This window comes from Dipodomys merriami, unplaced genomic scaffold, assembly GCF_024711535.1.
Source record: "Dipodomys merriami isolate MVZ:Mamm:240054 unplaced genomic scaffold, mDipMer1.0.p SCAF_19, whole genome shotgun sequence".
Taxonomy (NCBI): Eukaryota; Metazoa; Chordata; class Mammalia; order Rodentia; family Heteromyidae; genus Dipodomys; species Dipodomys merriami.
In genome coordinates this window covers 3,878,215-3,892,200 of record NW_027203270.1, presented here as the reverse complement: position 1 = coordinate 3,892,200, position 13,986 = coordinate 3,878,215, and the positions used below count along the sequence as shown (strand labels likewise).

At 49.0% G+C, this 13,986-nt stretch overlaps 1 protein-coding gene across 2 annotated transcripts in view; it reads left to right on the top strand.

Moving 5' to 3' along the window:
* Positions 1-13,986, top strand: part of Rnf43 (ring finger protein 43) — a 78,737-nt gene that overhangs the window by 59,994 nt on the left and 4,757 nt on the right. For both annotated transcript variants that reach the window (XM_070027003.1, XM_070027002.1), the window contains exons 4-9: positions 6,944-7,018; positions 7,120-7,251; positions 8,079-8,183; positions 9,758-9,919; positions 11,169-11,271; positions 12,052-13,425. In XM_070027003.1, the coding sequence (XP_069883104.1) occupies positions 6,944-7,018; positions 7,120-7,251; positions 8,079-8,183; positions 9,758-9,919; positions 11,169-11,271; positions 12,052-13,425 (1,951 nt within the window). The remainder of the gene's footprint in view (positions 1-6,943; positions 7,019-7,119; positions 7,252-8,078; positions 8,184-9,757; positions 9,920-11,168; positions 11,272-12,051; positions 13,426-13,986) is intronic.

Below are 13,986 nucleotides of genomic sequence, written 5' to 3'. Positions count from 1 at the left end.
AAGCATGAAAATAATGTATCTTGGGGCTGGGAAGGTGGCTCAGTGGTAGAGTGCTTGCCTTGCATGCATGAGGCCTTGGGTTCGATTCCTCAGCACCACATAAGCAAAAAGAAAAAAGCCAGAAGTGGCGCTGTGGCTCAAGTGGTAGAGTGCTAGCCTTGAGCTGAAGAGCTGAGGGACAGTGCCCAGGCCCAGAGTTCAAGCCCCACATCTGGCAAAAAACAAAACAAAACAAAAATAATGTATCTTAAGTGCCAAATAGTGCCTAAGCCAAAACAAACATAAAACCAAAAACTGTTAGGGGGTTAGAAGGTGTGCCTTGGCAACCGCCTTGTAACCACAGCCCTTGTTTCCTCTCCGCACTCGTACCTTCCCTTACCTGGTTTGTGACTCAGACTCTTTGTCTCTGTGACAAAATACCTAAAAAGAAAACAAAACAAAACTTAAGGAAGGGAACTTTAGTCCTGGGGCTTGAACTCAGGGCCTGGGTATTGCTCCTGGAGCTTCTTTCTCTCTTTCTTTTTTCTTTCTTTCTTTCTTTCTTTCTTTCTTTCTTTCTTTCTTTCTTTCTTTCTTTCTTTCTTTCTTTCTTTCTTTCTTCCTCCTCCTCCTCCTCCTCCTCCTCCTCCTCCTCCTCCTCCTCCTCCTCCTCCTCCTCCTCCTCCTCCTCCTCCTCCTCCTCCTCCTCCTCCTCCTCCTCCTCCTCCTCCTCCTCCTCCTCCTCCTTCTTCTTCTTCTTCTTCTTCTTGCTAGTGCTCTACCATTTGAGCTACAGCTCTGCTTCCAGCATTTTGGGTAGTTTATTGGAGATAAGAGTCTCACAGACTTTCTTGTGTGGGCTGGCTTCCAACTGCGATTCTCAAATCTCAGCCTCCGAGTAGATAGGATTACAGGTATGAGCCACCAGCACCTGGCTAAGACTTTTATTTTGACTGGACAGTTTCAGAGGTTTCAGTCTATTGTAGACTGATTTCCTGTTTCTGGGTCTGTGATCAAGCCAAACATCATGATGGAAAGGGCAGGGCAGATCAGGGCAGCTCATATGATGATGACCAGGAAGTCTTTGCTAGCAGACTTTACTTTCTCTTTTATCACCTTCTGTTCCATCTAGGCCCCCATCCTATGAGATGATCGGATGAAACTGCCCACTTTCCCCTCATCATTAATCCTTTCTCTGGAAGCATCCTCACAGATACACCCAAAGAGTATGCTTTTACTAATCTTCTAGATGCTCAATCCAGTCAAATTGACATCTAAGATTACCCATCACACCTGACTTCCCTTTATCCCTCTGGGAATTGCTCAAGCCTTAAGCTCACCAACTTCTGTCTGGTCAGGGTCAGGGATTCCTTAGGTCTCACCCTATGATCTGCTTAGGTAGCTCCTTTCTGGGGCACCCTGGTTGAGCCAGGTCTCAGAGGTCTGAGATGTGGGTCTTTAATCTACTTTCAGTATTTTGGAAGCCCCATAGGCTTGACTGAAATACTAATTTTTTTGCTTTTGGTTTCTGGGATTCTCCAAGTTCAAATTGTTAATGCAAGTTATAGGAAATGAATTATACATAAAAATGTGCTATAAAACCGGGAACAGTGGCTTATGCTGTAATCCTAGCTACTTAGGGGGCTGAGATGTGAGGATTATGGTTCAAAGCCTGCCTGGGCAGGAAAGTCCTTGAGACTCTTATCTCCAATAAATCACCAGAAAACCAGAAGTGGTGCTGTCGCTCAAGTGGTAGAGCACTAGCCTTGAGCTGAAGAGCTGAGGGACAATGCCTAGGCCCAGAGTTTTTTTTGTGTGTGTTTTTTTTTAAGTGGTCTATACAGGTGTGTGTCTGTACCAATTGGATTTTTTTGCTCATAGCAAGTTCTCTACTACTTGAGCTATGCTTCTATTTCCAGCTTTTTGTTTTGCTTTTTTTTTTTAAATTGGAGAATGAGTCTCCTGGGCTAGGCTTGAGTGGCTCAGACCTATAATCCTTGTTACTTAGGAGGCTGAAGTCCGAGGATTGAGGTTTGAATCCAAAGACCATGAGACTCTCATTTCCAATTAACCACCAAAAACCTGGAAGTAGAGCTGTGGCTCAAAGGATAGAGCACTAGACTTGAACAACAACAACAACAAAAGCTCCAAGATAGTGTCCAAGCCCTAAGTTCAAACCCTAGCATCACCCCCAACCCCCCCAATCCCCCACACACACAAAGAGGAGGGATAATAATAGGACTTATACATACTCACGAGTATTTAATGAGATAGTACAGATGGAAGTTCTTGCTCTATTCTAAGTACATAGTGATTATTCAATAAGTTATTACAATCAGTATTCTGTCATAATAGACATCATCACATTTTATTTTGTTTTATTTTATTTTTTTGTCAGTCGTGGGGCTTGAACTCTGGGCTTGGGCGCTATCCCTGTGCTCTTCAGCTCAAGGTGAGTGCTCTACCGCTTGAGCACAGGGCCACTTCCGGTTTTCTAGTGGTTTATTGGAGATAAGAGTTTCATGGACTTTCCTGCCCGGGCTGGCTTTGAACCACGATTCTCAGATCTCAGCCTCCTGAGTAGCTAGGATTACAGGCGTGAGCCACCGGCGCCTGGCTCATCATCACATGTTATGTATGTATATGAGGTTTGGTGGGGGTAGAGGAGGCACTGGGGAGTGAACCCAGAGCCTTGTATATGCTAAGTAGCCACTCCACCCCTGAACTCGGTTCTTATCCTTCATCCTGTGTGTTTAGTTTGAATTTTCCCTGCTATGGGCTATCTCTCTTGTTTGTTTCTGAAAGCTTCATTATAATTCTGGATTTACCCTCTTTGGGACTTACCCACTTCTGCCCAGTTGCCCTAATTGGTTTTTGCTTCCTCATTAACAGCTCCTCATCCATCCTACTGATAAGGCAGGCCCTTATCACCTCATGCTTGAAATAGGGCAGTGGCAAGAGTTGTATCTGGAAAGACTCAGATGGGTGCAAGTCCTGCAGCTCTTACCAGGGTGGCCACTATCCTGTGGTTTTATTTTTTATTTATTTATTTTTTTTGGGGGGGGTCCGGTCATGGGGCCTGAACTCTGGGCCTGGGTGCTGTCCCTCAGCTCTTCAGCTCAAGGCTAGCGCTCTACCACTTGAGCCATAGCGCCACTTCCGGCTTTTTTCTTATTGCTTATGTGGTGCTGGGGAATCGAACCCAGGGCCTCAGGCATGCAAGGCAAGCGCTCTACCACTGAGCCACCTTCCCAGCCCCTATCCTGTGGTTTTAAAAGCCAGCATTCTGGAGGTAGAAGTCCCGAATGGAGACCTATCGACAATATTTACCAGTTGGTGACTCTGGGGAAGTTATTCTGTGTCTCTGGGTCTTGTTTTCCTCAACTCTAAATGGGACTGTTAACTGTCCTGTAGAGTATTAATAATGAACTCATGTATGCAAAGCATGTGGTAATAGTTGATATAATCATAGCTAACATGTCCTATGTGCCAGGCACAATTATAAGTGTTTTATATGGATTAATTTATATAGTCCTTACAACAGTCTTATGAAGTAGGTCTTATATATTATCCCAGCTTAAGGAAGGAGTAGTTGAGTGTCTTACCCTCAATCTAACAGTATTATGGTAGTAGTGCCAGAGACTCAAGCCGAGGGAGCCTGAGCTAGGTGGATCTCAATAGCAGCTCTGTCCCTTCTCCTTCCTCCTACCCTCGCTCCAAGCCTGGAGGACTCCCACCTCTCCTATTGAATCTTTCCTGCTTGGCACTGTCTAGCCAACTCGTAGGGGCAGAAATCCTTCCCTCTAGCACACCGCCAGCAGCTAGGATCTGTGTCCATGCTTTCAGCACCGTGGGCTGCTATGGCTAGATTTCATTGAGGTGCTAGAGGAGGGATAGGGGACAAGGGTCCCTCTTGCCTCTTCCCACACCTCTACTTGAGCAGCCCCACATTTGTTTTGTATACTGAATATTTGTGTCAGTCTGGGAGGGAAGGAGATGGATAATAGAGAGAAAGGCTTTCTGAAGTGGGAGAAAATAAAAGGTTGGACTACTGGCCAATTCCTTTCATTTGCAGTCTGGGTTATTACCTAGCATTATAACATTGTGTTATAATATTATGTACATAGAGGCTTTATCTCTCTGACTAGATTCTGAGCTGTTCTGAAGGGTCTGGCCTTCCCTGGCTTGGTGCCCTGTGAATGGTAGGTGCTTTCTCACTCATTTAAGTTGAGCTGCGTATGTACAGAGACTGCCACTGTAGTCTGGAAAAGATAATCTAAGGACCAAGGAATTACAAAAGCTGACCAATGGAGCAAGAGGCTGGATTTTAGCTCACTTTCCTGATTGTTGTAATAGCTCTGAGTGTCAGAGGCTGTGGCAACCTTGCTTGCTGCCCCAGGGGCAAGAGAAGTCTGAAACATCCCAAGTCATGGGGCTTGAACTCTGGGTGCTGTCCCTGGGGTCTTTTACTCAAGGCTAGTGCTCTACCATTTTGAGCCACAGCGCCACTTCTGGTTTTCTGGTGGTTAATTGGAGAGAAGAGTCTCATGGACTTTCCTGCCTGGGCTGGTTTTGAACCTCAATCCTCAGATCTCAACCTCCTGAGTAGCTAGGATTATAGGTGTGAGCCACCAGGGCCTAGTTTGAGTTGGCTTTTGACAGTCCAGTCTTACAGTTCTCAGGGCCTGTCCTTCCTCTCGCTGTTTTCCAGGTTTCACTCCCCAAAGAAGCTGCCCCCCCTTTTTTTTCTATCTGTCTCCTGTTCTCTTAGTTGCAAATGGACAGGAGTCCCCAAGGGCCCCAGATTAAATTGCCTTCTATTCTCAAATCTTGTTTTCTTATTCCTAGAACTCTGGACACAGAGACTCACTGCCTGAAAGTCCTGATTGTTTTCTCCTGTTGGCCAAGTCTCTGGGCTCTTTGATCACTTTTATAACTTTGTAATTATGGACCGTAATGGGCTAGGGTGTTTGAACGTCACAGTAATTGCTTTCTACTGTTCCCAACTCAATTCTTCAAAGACAGAGGGGTGGAGAAGTTGAGAAAAGCTCCAAAGAAGTGAGTCTTTTGCCCTCCCTCGTGTTGCGTCTTCCAAGGCCATGCTGGGTCTAAGGATGGAAAAACAGAGGCCCCAGGAATCTCCCTACTTCCTGTCAAGCCCCTAGGATGTGAGATCACAAGTAGGGTTCTCCTATTAGGGGTTCCTTTCCCTGTTCCCATCCCCTTACTTAGACGGCTCTAGAAACTTCTTCCTGCTTGGAAGAGCCTAGATAGAGTAGACTTTCTAGGAGACGATAGGCAGGAGGAAGATAGAAGATGTGACTTCACAGTATCTCCAGCGATGCATTCTGGAGTCTATGAATTCCCCCCAAGACTTCAGGGTGGGAGATCATTAGCAGAGACTGGCCTACATGCTGGTGCCTGTAGATGGCCAACCCAGCTTCTAGGAAAAGGAAGAGGGAAGTTTTCCTCCTTGACACAATTGGACTCCATGTATGTATTTCATTGCCCCTCCCCACTGCTGCAGGCAGCCGGTCCTGAGGGGCCTCTTGGCCCCTGCCACTGCCTGAGAAGCAGGGGGTGGGGGGCGGAGTGAACAAGGAGCTGCTCCAGAGCCTGGCATGGCAGGAGACCTGCCCTGACAGGCTCTCCTGGAGAAGGTAGACAGAGATCAAAGAGCTGAGAGTATGAGTAAGTCCCAGCTCTGGCTCCTCAGCTGCCACCAGGACTTTGCAGACAGGTTAACTCCTTCACTGCCTTTGGAAAAAAACGCTGCTAGCATGGGCCCGCGGAGGAAAGTCACCGCCTGATGCCGTTACACCTGACCCTTTGCGGTGCTCCTGGGCAGCTGTTACTTGCAGCGCCTGTGCCTGTCCGTTGGTTGCCGTTGTGTCTCCACCCCACCCTTAACTCTTATCTCCCTTCCCCTGGCCCCACACGTGGGTCTCTGAGATTCCAGAGCTTCTCAGCTTCTTCTTAATTCCTCCACTGCTATCTGACTCACTGCATTCTGCCACCCCAAGCCTGTTCTCAGAGTCATTGGTGAATATGACCATGTCCATGCGCACCCTGTATCCTTGTGGGAACACAACTTGAGTCCCTCCCTTCTTGATTCACCATAAAGGAGAGGATGGGGACTAAGGTACTGGACTCCTCTTTGAATTGGAGCCAAAGAATACTGGGAGCATGATGGGAATGTAGTTTAGTGGTAGAGTGATTGCCTAGTATGCATGAAGCCCTGGGTTCGATGCCTCAGTACCACAAAAACAGAAAAAGACAGAAGTGGTGCTGTGGCTCATGTGGTAGAGTGCTAGCCTTGAGCAAAAGAAGCTCAGGGACAGTGCCCAGGCCCTGGTTCAAGCCCCAGGACTGGAAAGGAAGAAAAAAAAAGAAAAGAAAGAAGGAAGGAAGGAAGGAAGGAAGGAAGGAAGAAAGGAAGAAAGGAAGGAAGGAAACACTGGGGGCTAGAGTGACAGGCAGACTGCCTGCAGCTTTGCCATGGAGGGTGACCCACAGGGGGACCTCCAGTGAGCCCTTCTTGTCAGGTAAGGATGGGCTCTGTTCAGGAGTTCTTCCCTCTGCTCTCCTCTCTTCCTGTGTTCTCCACCCATTGGGTACTGATCGCACGCTGCTCTAGGGCTCAGGCCACTTGACCTGTGTCCTATTTATGTTTAGCCCTAAAAAGCCAGAAATACCACCTGCCTGGATCAAAGTAAAGCCTGGAGGGGTGGTTCAGTCACAGAAGGAAAGACTGCACGTTGTCCTTTGAAGGCGGTGGTTCTAGATGAACTCTGAGACAGGGCAGGCCAGGGTGTCTGGCTCTTTGCACATCTATTTGTGGGTGTGGGGAGCTGCAGTGTGTGCAAAATCTCGGAAGGGATGTGCCAATGAGGGGTTAAGCGCCGGCCATAGGCAGACCTTATCCTGATGTGACTCCAGCCAAGTCTGTTGCTTGTCTCTGCAGGCCCGGATGGCGGGTGAGCGAGGAGCCAGTGCTGTCCTCTTTGACATCACTGAGGATCGAGCTGCTGCTGAGCAGGTACCCAGGGACATCTAGGATGGGGGTTGGATGGTAGAAGGCAAAGTTCCCGGGGGACAGAGCAATCACAAAGGCACGTGGTGGCACTTTCTCCTCTGCAGCTGCAGCAGCCCCTGGGGCTGACCTGGCCAGTGGTGCTGATCTGGGGTAATGATGCTGAGAAGCTGATGGAGTTCGTGTACAAGAACCGCAAGGCCCATGTGAGGATTGAACTGAAGGAGCCTCCTGCCTGGGTAAACATTCCTCCCTCCCGCCCCCCTCCCACTCCCCGTCTTGCACCAGCCTCTACTTTGTTTTGTAGCAACTTCCACTGAAAGTCCTCAGCCTCCTGAGACCAACAGAAACCCGCTAAAGCAAATGCTAGTGGCTCATACCTGTAATCACTCAGGAGGCTGAGATCTGAAGATCACAGCTCAAAGCCAACCCCACAAGTGCTAACAAGCTAGAAATGGAGCTATGGCTCAGTGGGTAGAGTACCAGCCTTGAATGAAAATGCTAAAGAGACAGTGTCTTGGTCCTGACTTCAATCCCCAGTTCTAGCACCAAAAGAAGAAAAAGAAACAGAAAAACATTTGGGTGTCAGTAGTTCATGCCTGTAATCCTAGCTACTCAGGAGACTAAAATTTGAGGATCACTGTCTGAAGCCAGCCCAGACAGAAAAGTCCGTGTGACTTTTATCTCCAATAAACTACTAAAAAGCCTGAAGTGCAGCTGTGGCTCAAGTGGTAGAGCAATAGCTTTCAACGAAAGAAGCCCAGGGACAGCTCCCAGGCCCTAAGTTCAAGCCCTAGGACAACCTCAGGATCCTTTTCCCTAAATGAATGGGTTTCTAGATAGTATTTCTCACAGCCTCATCTGGAGAATGCTCTCCAGTGAGGGCCACTAGGCAAGGAGAAACCTCCTTGTTCCACTTCTGCGATCAGCCTCACCTCATCATTTCCCACACGGAAGACTCAAAGGAACTCTCCGCCTTCTGTCTCTTTGCTCTTGTATTTCCTCCCAAATTGGCCTAATTCCTTCCAGAAGTATGACCCTGTCCCTCTCATCTGCACCCTTCCAGCCAGATTATGATGTGTGGATACTCCTGACAGTGGTGGGCACCATCTTTGTGATCATCCTGGCTTCAGTGCTCCGGATCAGGTGCCGCCCTCACCATAGCAGGCCGGTAAGGAGTGGGCGCTCCCTGGCAGAGGTGGGCATGGGTGTGGATATGGGGGGGGAAGAAGGAGAAAGCGAGGAAGGCAAGGTGAAACCGTCTACATTTGAAACCCTCCAGCTGCTATATGTGTTGATCTCCACATTGCTCATTCATTCATTCAATATACATGCTGAACAAGTCAGGTTCTGTGTGTGGGTGCTGGGAATAGCATAATAAGCAGAAGTCAAAAAGAAGAAAAAAAAGTCCCCTACCATCAAGAGTTTCCATTTTAGTGTTCTCTTGTGTAACAAATGGACAATAAACAAAATAAAAAGTAAATATGTAATTTTTGTTGGTGGTAGTATGTGCTTGCTACAGAATAAAGTAGCAAAGAAGAGAGGAAATGTAAGGGAGATAGGGTTAATTTTGAAAAGCAAATCCAGCCAGGTGCCAGTAGTTCACATATATAATTTCAACTACTCAAGAGGTTGAGATCTGAGGATCACGGTTCAAAGCCAGCCTGGGCAGGAAAGCCCATGAGACTTTTATCTCCAATTAGCCATCAGAAAACCGGAAGTGGCGCTGTGGGTCAAGTGACAGAGCACTGGCTTTGAGCTGAAGAGCGCAGGGGACAGCGCCCAGGCCTAGTGTTCAAACCCCACAACCAACAACAACCCCCAAAAAAGTACAAACCCTTGAGGTGAAGGGTATCTGGCATGTCCTGTAAATAGTATGAGACTGTGTGGCTGGGCTAGAGTGACAGGGCAGAATAGGAGGTTCATGTGAGGATTCATGGAGCCCCATTGTACTGTATTGTGCAGGCTGTTGTCAGGACTTGGTTTTTTTTTTTTTTTTTTTGGTTGTCGTGGGGCCTGAACTCTGGGCCTGGGCGCTGTCCCTCAGCTCTTCAGCTCAAGGCTAACGCTCTACCACTTGAGCCATAGCACCACTTCCGGCTTTTTTCTGCTTATGTGGTGCTGAGGAATCGAACCCAGGGCCTCATGCATGCCAAGGCAAGCACTCTACCACTGAGCCACCTTCCCAGCCCAGGACTTGGTTTTTATGCGGGGTGAAATGGGAGCCAGTGGAGGATTTTGAGTAGAAGGGGTGTCATGATCTCACTTAAGCTTCAAGTGATCACTATCACCACTGCCATGACAAAGAAACCACAGGAAGGCAAGGCTGCAACACGCGTAACCAGCTCAGAGGCTATTCTAGGAATCCAGGAGCTTGGTAATGGTCATTTGGGTTAGGCAGCAGTGAATGTGATCAGTAGTTACTTGGTATATTTTGAAGGCAAAGACAATAAGTTTACTAATACATTGACTGAGGGATATAACAGAGAAGATGCACCAAGATTTTTGGCCTGAGCAATTAGAAGAATAAAATTGTCATTTAGGAGCAAAGGAAGTAGTTACTGGGGTCAGAAGTTCAGTTTCGGGGCGGGGGGGGGGTGATGTGAGGGGGGGCGGTGTTCACAGCTACACATGTCCATGTGATGTAACTTGGCGACTGGGAATTGAGTCCTAGCTTGGGCCCAGAAGTGAGAGATGAGGGATGAGGAGTCCTTGCACCATTCTGAATTGCACTCTTCTTCCCAGGACCCTCTTCAGCAGCGCACGGCCTGGGCCATCAGCCAGCTGGCCACCAGGAGGTACCGGGCCAGCTGCAGGCGGGCTCGGGCTGAGCAGACTGATTCAGTCAGTAGCTGCAGCTCCGCCCCCATGTGTGCCATCTGCCTGGAGGAATTCTCTGAGGGGCAGGTAAGGCAGGCTTTGTGGCTTACTTCCATAAACAGGCTAGGGAGGGAGATGGAAGCCGGTTTGAGGGTGGCTATCTAGGGCTGGCTATATCTGTCCTTTGTGTCCTGTGTGGGGCAGAGGCAGAGCATCTCCCTGAGGCTTGGTCACTTTTCTGGCCTTCCAGGTATAAGAGTAGATTTGTTGAGATGGAACTATGTGCCAGGCCACAGTATTTCAGATTCTTTAGCTCATTTTAGTCTCAGGACAATCAGGATAAGGGTAGATTAGTTTACAACAGAAAACTGCCCATTAAGAAATTTTCCAACCAGGTGCTAGTGGTTCATGTCTACAATCCCAGCTACTCAGGAGGCTGAGATCTGAGGATCACAGTTCAAAGCCAGCCCGGGCAGGAAAGACCGTGAGACTCCTATCTCCAATAAACCACTAGAAAACCAGAAGTGGTGCTGTAGCTCAAGTGGTAGAACCTTGAGCTGAAGAGCTGAGGGACAGTGTTTAGGCCCAGAGTTCAAGCCCCACCACCGACAAAAAAAAAAAGAAAAAAATCCCATTTCAAAAGTAATCAGAGCCTGGCAATAGTGGTTCACACCTGTAATCCTAGCTACTCAGGAGGCTGAGATCTGAAAATTACGGTTAAAAGCCAGCCCAGCAGGAAAAGTCTGTGAGACTCTCATCTCCAATGACTCAAGTGGTAGAGCGCTAGCCTTGAGCTGAAGAGTTCAGGGACAGTGCCCAGGCCCAGAGTTCAGGCCCCACGACCAACAACAACAACAAAAATAATAATAATAATAATCAGAGCAGCCAGGTGCCAGTGGCTTACGCCTATAATCCTAGCTACTCAGAAGGCTAAGATCTGAGGGTCATGGTTCAAAGCCAACCTGGACAGGAAAGTCCGTGAGACTCTTATCTTCAATTAACATATAACTCCTTAATACTACCAATAAAAAATAAAAAAGAATCAGAGCAAAAAGAGCTGGAAACATGGTTCAAGTAGTAGCTTGCGTGCCTAGCGAGCTCAAGGCCTTGAGTTCAAATCCCAGTACCACATACAAAAAAAAAAAAAAAATCCAGGTCCAAAGTCATGCAGCTAAATGGCAAAATTCAAATCTACTTCATACCAAAATCCAGACTTTGGCTATTCTCATGTGAGGTCTTTTACAAGTAGGTGGATGCAAAAAGAAAAGACCAAAGGGAGTCTAAGGGATGATCCTGTTCCTGAAATCATTGTTTTGGACCCCTTTGTTTTCTCCAGGAACTACGGGTCATTTCCTGCCTCCATGAGTTCCATCGTACCTGTGTGGACCCCTGGCTACATCAGCATCGGACCTGTCCCCTCTGCATGTTCAACATCATAGGTAGGAAATGAGCTGAGGCCTCCCCTGTGTGCAGGCAGACGGGTCTAAAACATGGCCTCTTCCTGTGGGGAAGCTGAAAAGGAGCTACCACCATAGTGATTTCATCTGCACTACTCAAGAACACTTTATCTTCGGGGAAAGAATATTCACACCGTAAGAGATCTGTGTTGCCTTTGTTGAGCAGTGGCTCAGACTTGTGATCCTAGCTACTTGGGAAATAGAGATAGGCAAGAAGACGGCTCACAAGCAGAAAAAGGTTTAGAGACTCCATCTCAACCAATGGCTGGAGCGTTATGGTGTACCCCTGCCCTCCCAAATGACAGGGGAAGCCCAAAGGCTGGGCAAGGTGGCATATGCCTGTCATCCTAGTGACAGAAAAAAAGACAAATGGAAAAATCCCTTTTTAGGCTTGCCAGAGCATAAAAAAGCAAGATTCCCTCTAGAAAATAACCAACCCTAAAAGGGGGCTCAAGTGGCAGAGCACCTGCCTTTCAAGTATGAGGCCTTGAGATCAAACCACAGTACATCAAAAACAAAACAAAACGAAATCTTTATTTGTACTTTTAGTGGCACTTGCCAGGTAGACAAATTGCCTGGGGGTAGCAAGGCTGTCCTAAGCATGGACAAGTTAGGGTTGGCCTTGGTACCCACCTTACCCCACCCCACCCCCAAACTCTGAGCTCAGGCTATATGCAGATTCAGCTACAGCCACATTTTTCTGAAGGCATTCTCTCTATGTGATGGAATCAAATGCTTGTGCTCTTCATTCTTTTTACGCAGAGGGAGATTCATTCTCCCAGGCCTTGGGACCATCTCAATCTTATCAGGAACCAGGCAGGAGACTCCATCTCATTCGCCAGCATCCGGGCCATGCTTACTACCACCTCCCTCCTGCCTACCTGTTGGGCCCTCCCCGGAATTCAGCGGCCAGGCCCCCACGACCTAGACCCTTCTTACCATCCCAGGAACCAAGCATGGGCGCTCGACATCAACGCCTCTCCAGGGCTCCGCATGTCCAGGCTCCCTGCGAGCAGCCGCATCTGGCAGTGACCCAGCACCCTTATGCACAGGGCTGGGGCCTGAGCCGACTGCAGTGCCCTTCTCAGCACCCCACAGCCTGCCCCGTGCCCCTGCGCAGGGCCAGGCCTCATGACAGCAGTGGGTCTGGAGAGAGCTACTGCACAGAACGCAGTGGCTACCTGGCTGATGGGCCAGCCAGTGACTCCAGCTCCGGGCCCTGCCATGGTTCCTCCAGTGACTCAGTGGTCAACTGCACGGACATCAGCCTACAGGGCATCCATGGCAGCAGCTCCACCTTCCGCAGCTCCCTGAGCAGCGACTTTGACCCCTTGGTATACTGTGGCCATGAAGGGGATCTGCCAGGCAAGGGGAGGCACCCAACTGTGGCCTCTAGACCCCGTTCTCTGGACTCAGTGGTGCCCACAGGAGAAACTCAGGTTTCCAGCCATATCCACTATCACCGGCACCGGCATCACCACTACAAAAAGAGGTTCCAGTGGCATGGCAGGAAGCCTGGACCAGAAACTGGGGTCCCCCAGTCTAGGCCTGTTTCTCGGACACAGACACAGCCTGAGCCACCTTTGTCTGATCAACGAATCAGCAGACCCGACCTAGCAACCCCATCAAGCCAGCTCCCCAACCTGCCACGGCTCAGAGCCCTTACAGAGCCAGCCCCTGGAGCCGCTGGAGCCACCGAAGCCACCGAACCTGGCAGACCTGGCAACCTGCAACCCAGCACCCTTTGCAACTTGCAGAAATCTAGCCTCCCCGCACGACATCCACAGAGGAAACGGCAAGGGGGTCCCTCAGAGCCCAGGCCAGCCTCTCGGCCCCAGGATTTGACTATGCACCCAGTTTGTCAGATCTCCCCACCTTACAGCCCCAGCTTGGCATACCCTTGGCCCCCAGAAGCCCACCCACTAATCTTCAGACCTCCAGGCATGGATAGGAAGCTGCTATCAGAAGCCCCAGACTCCGGCTACCCAAGCTCACAGCCAGTGTGGTTATGTCTGACTTCACGCCGGCCCCTAGGACCAGAAAGGCCAGGGGAAGGGCCTTCTGAATGGAGTTTTGGTACTCCCGAGGGCAGGCCGTGCCCTTACCCACACTGCCAGGTGCTACCAGCCCAACCTGGTGAGTTTTCAGGGGGAGTGGATGTGGTGGGGAAAAGATACTTGAGTTGGATATTTCAAGGCAGGTGAAGTCAACCAACAAGGTTTGGTGATGGCTGAGAAGTATACAACAGAGGTGGCATTTGAAATACTGAATAACAGTCAGGCATTGGTGGTTTGTGCCTGTAATCCTAGATACCCAGGAGGCTGAGATCTGAGGATCACTGTTTGAAGCCAGCCTGGGCAGGAAAAGAATTTGCTTAGACTGTTTTTTTTTTTTTTTTGGTCATGGGGCTTGAACTCTGGGCCTGGGCACTGTCCCTGAGCTCTTCAGCTCAAGGCGAGCGCTCTACCACTTGAGCCACTGCGCCACTTCTGAGTGGTTTATAGGAGATAAAAGTCTCATGGACTTTCCTGCCTGGGCTGGCTTTGAACTGTGATCCTCAGATCTCCACAGGTGTGAGTCACCAGCACCCAGCTCTGTGAGACTCTTATCGCCAATGAACTACTCAGAAATAGCCAGAAGTGGCATTGTAGTTCAAGTGGTAGAGTGCTAGCTTTGAGCAAAAGAAGCTCAGTAACA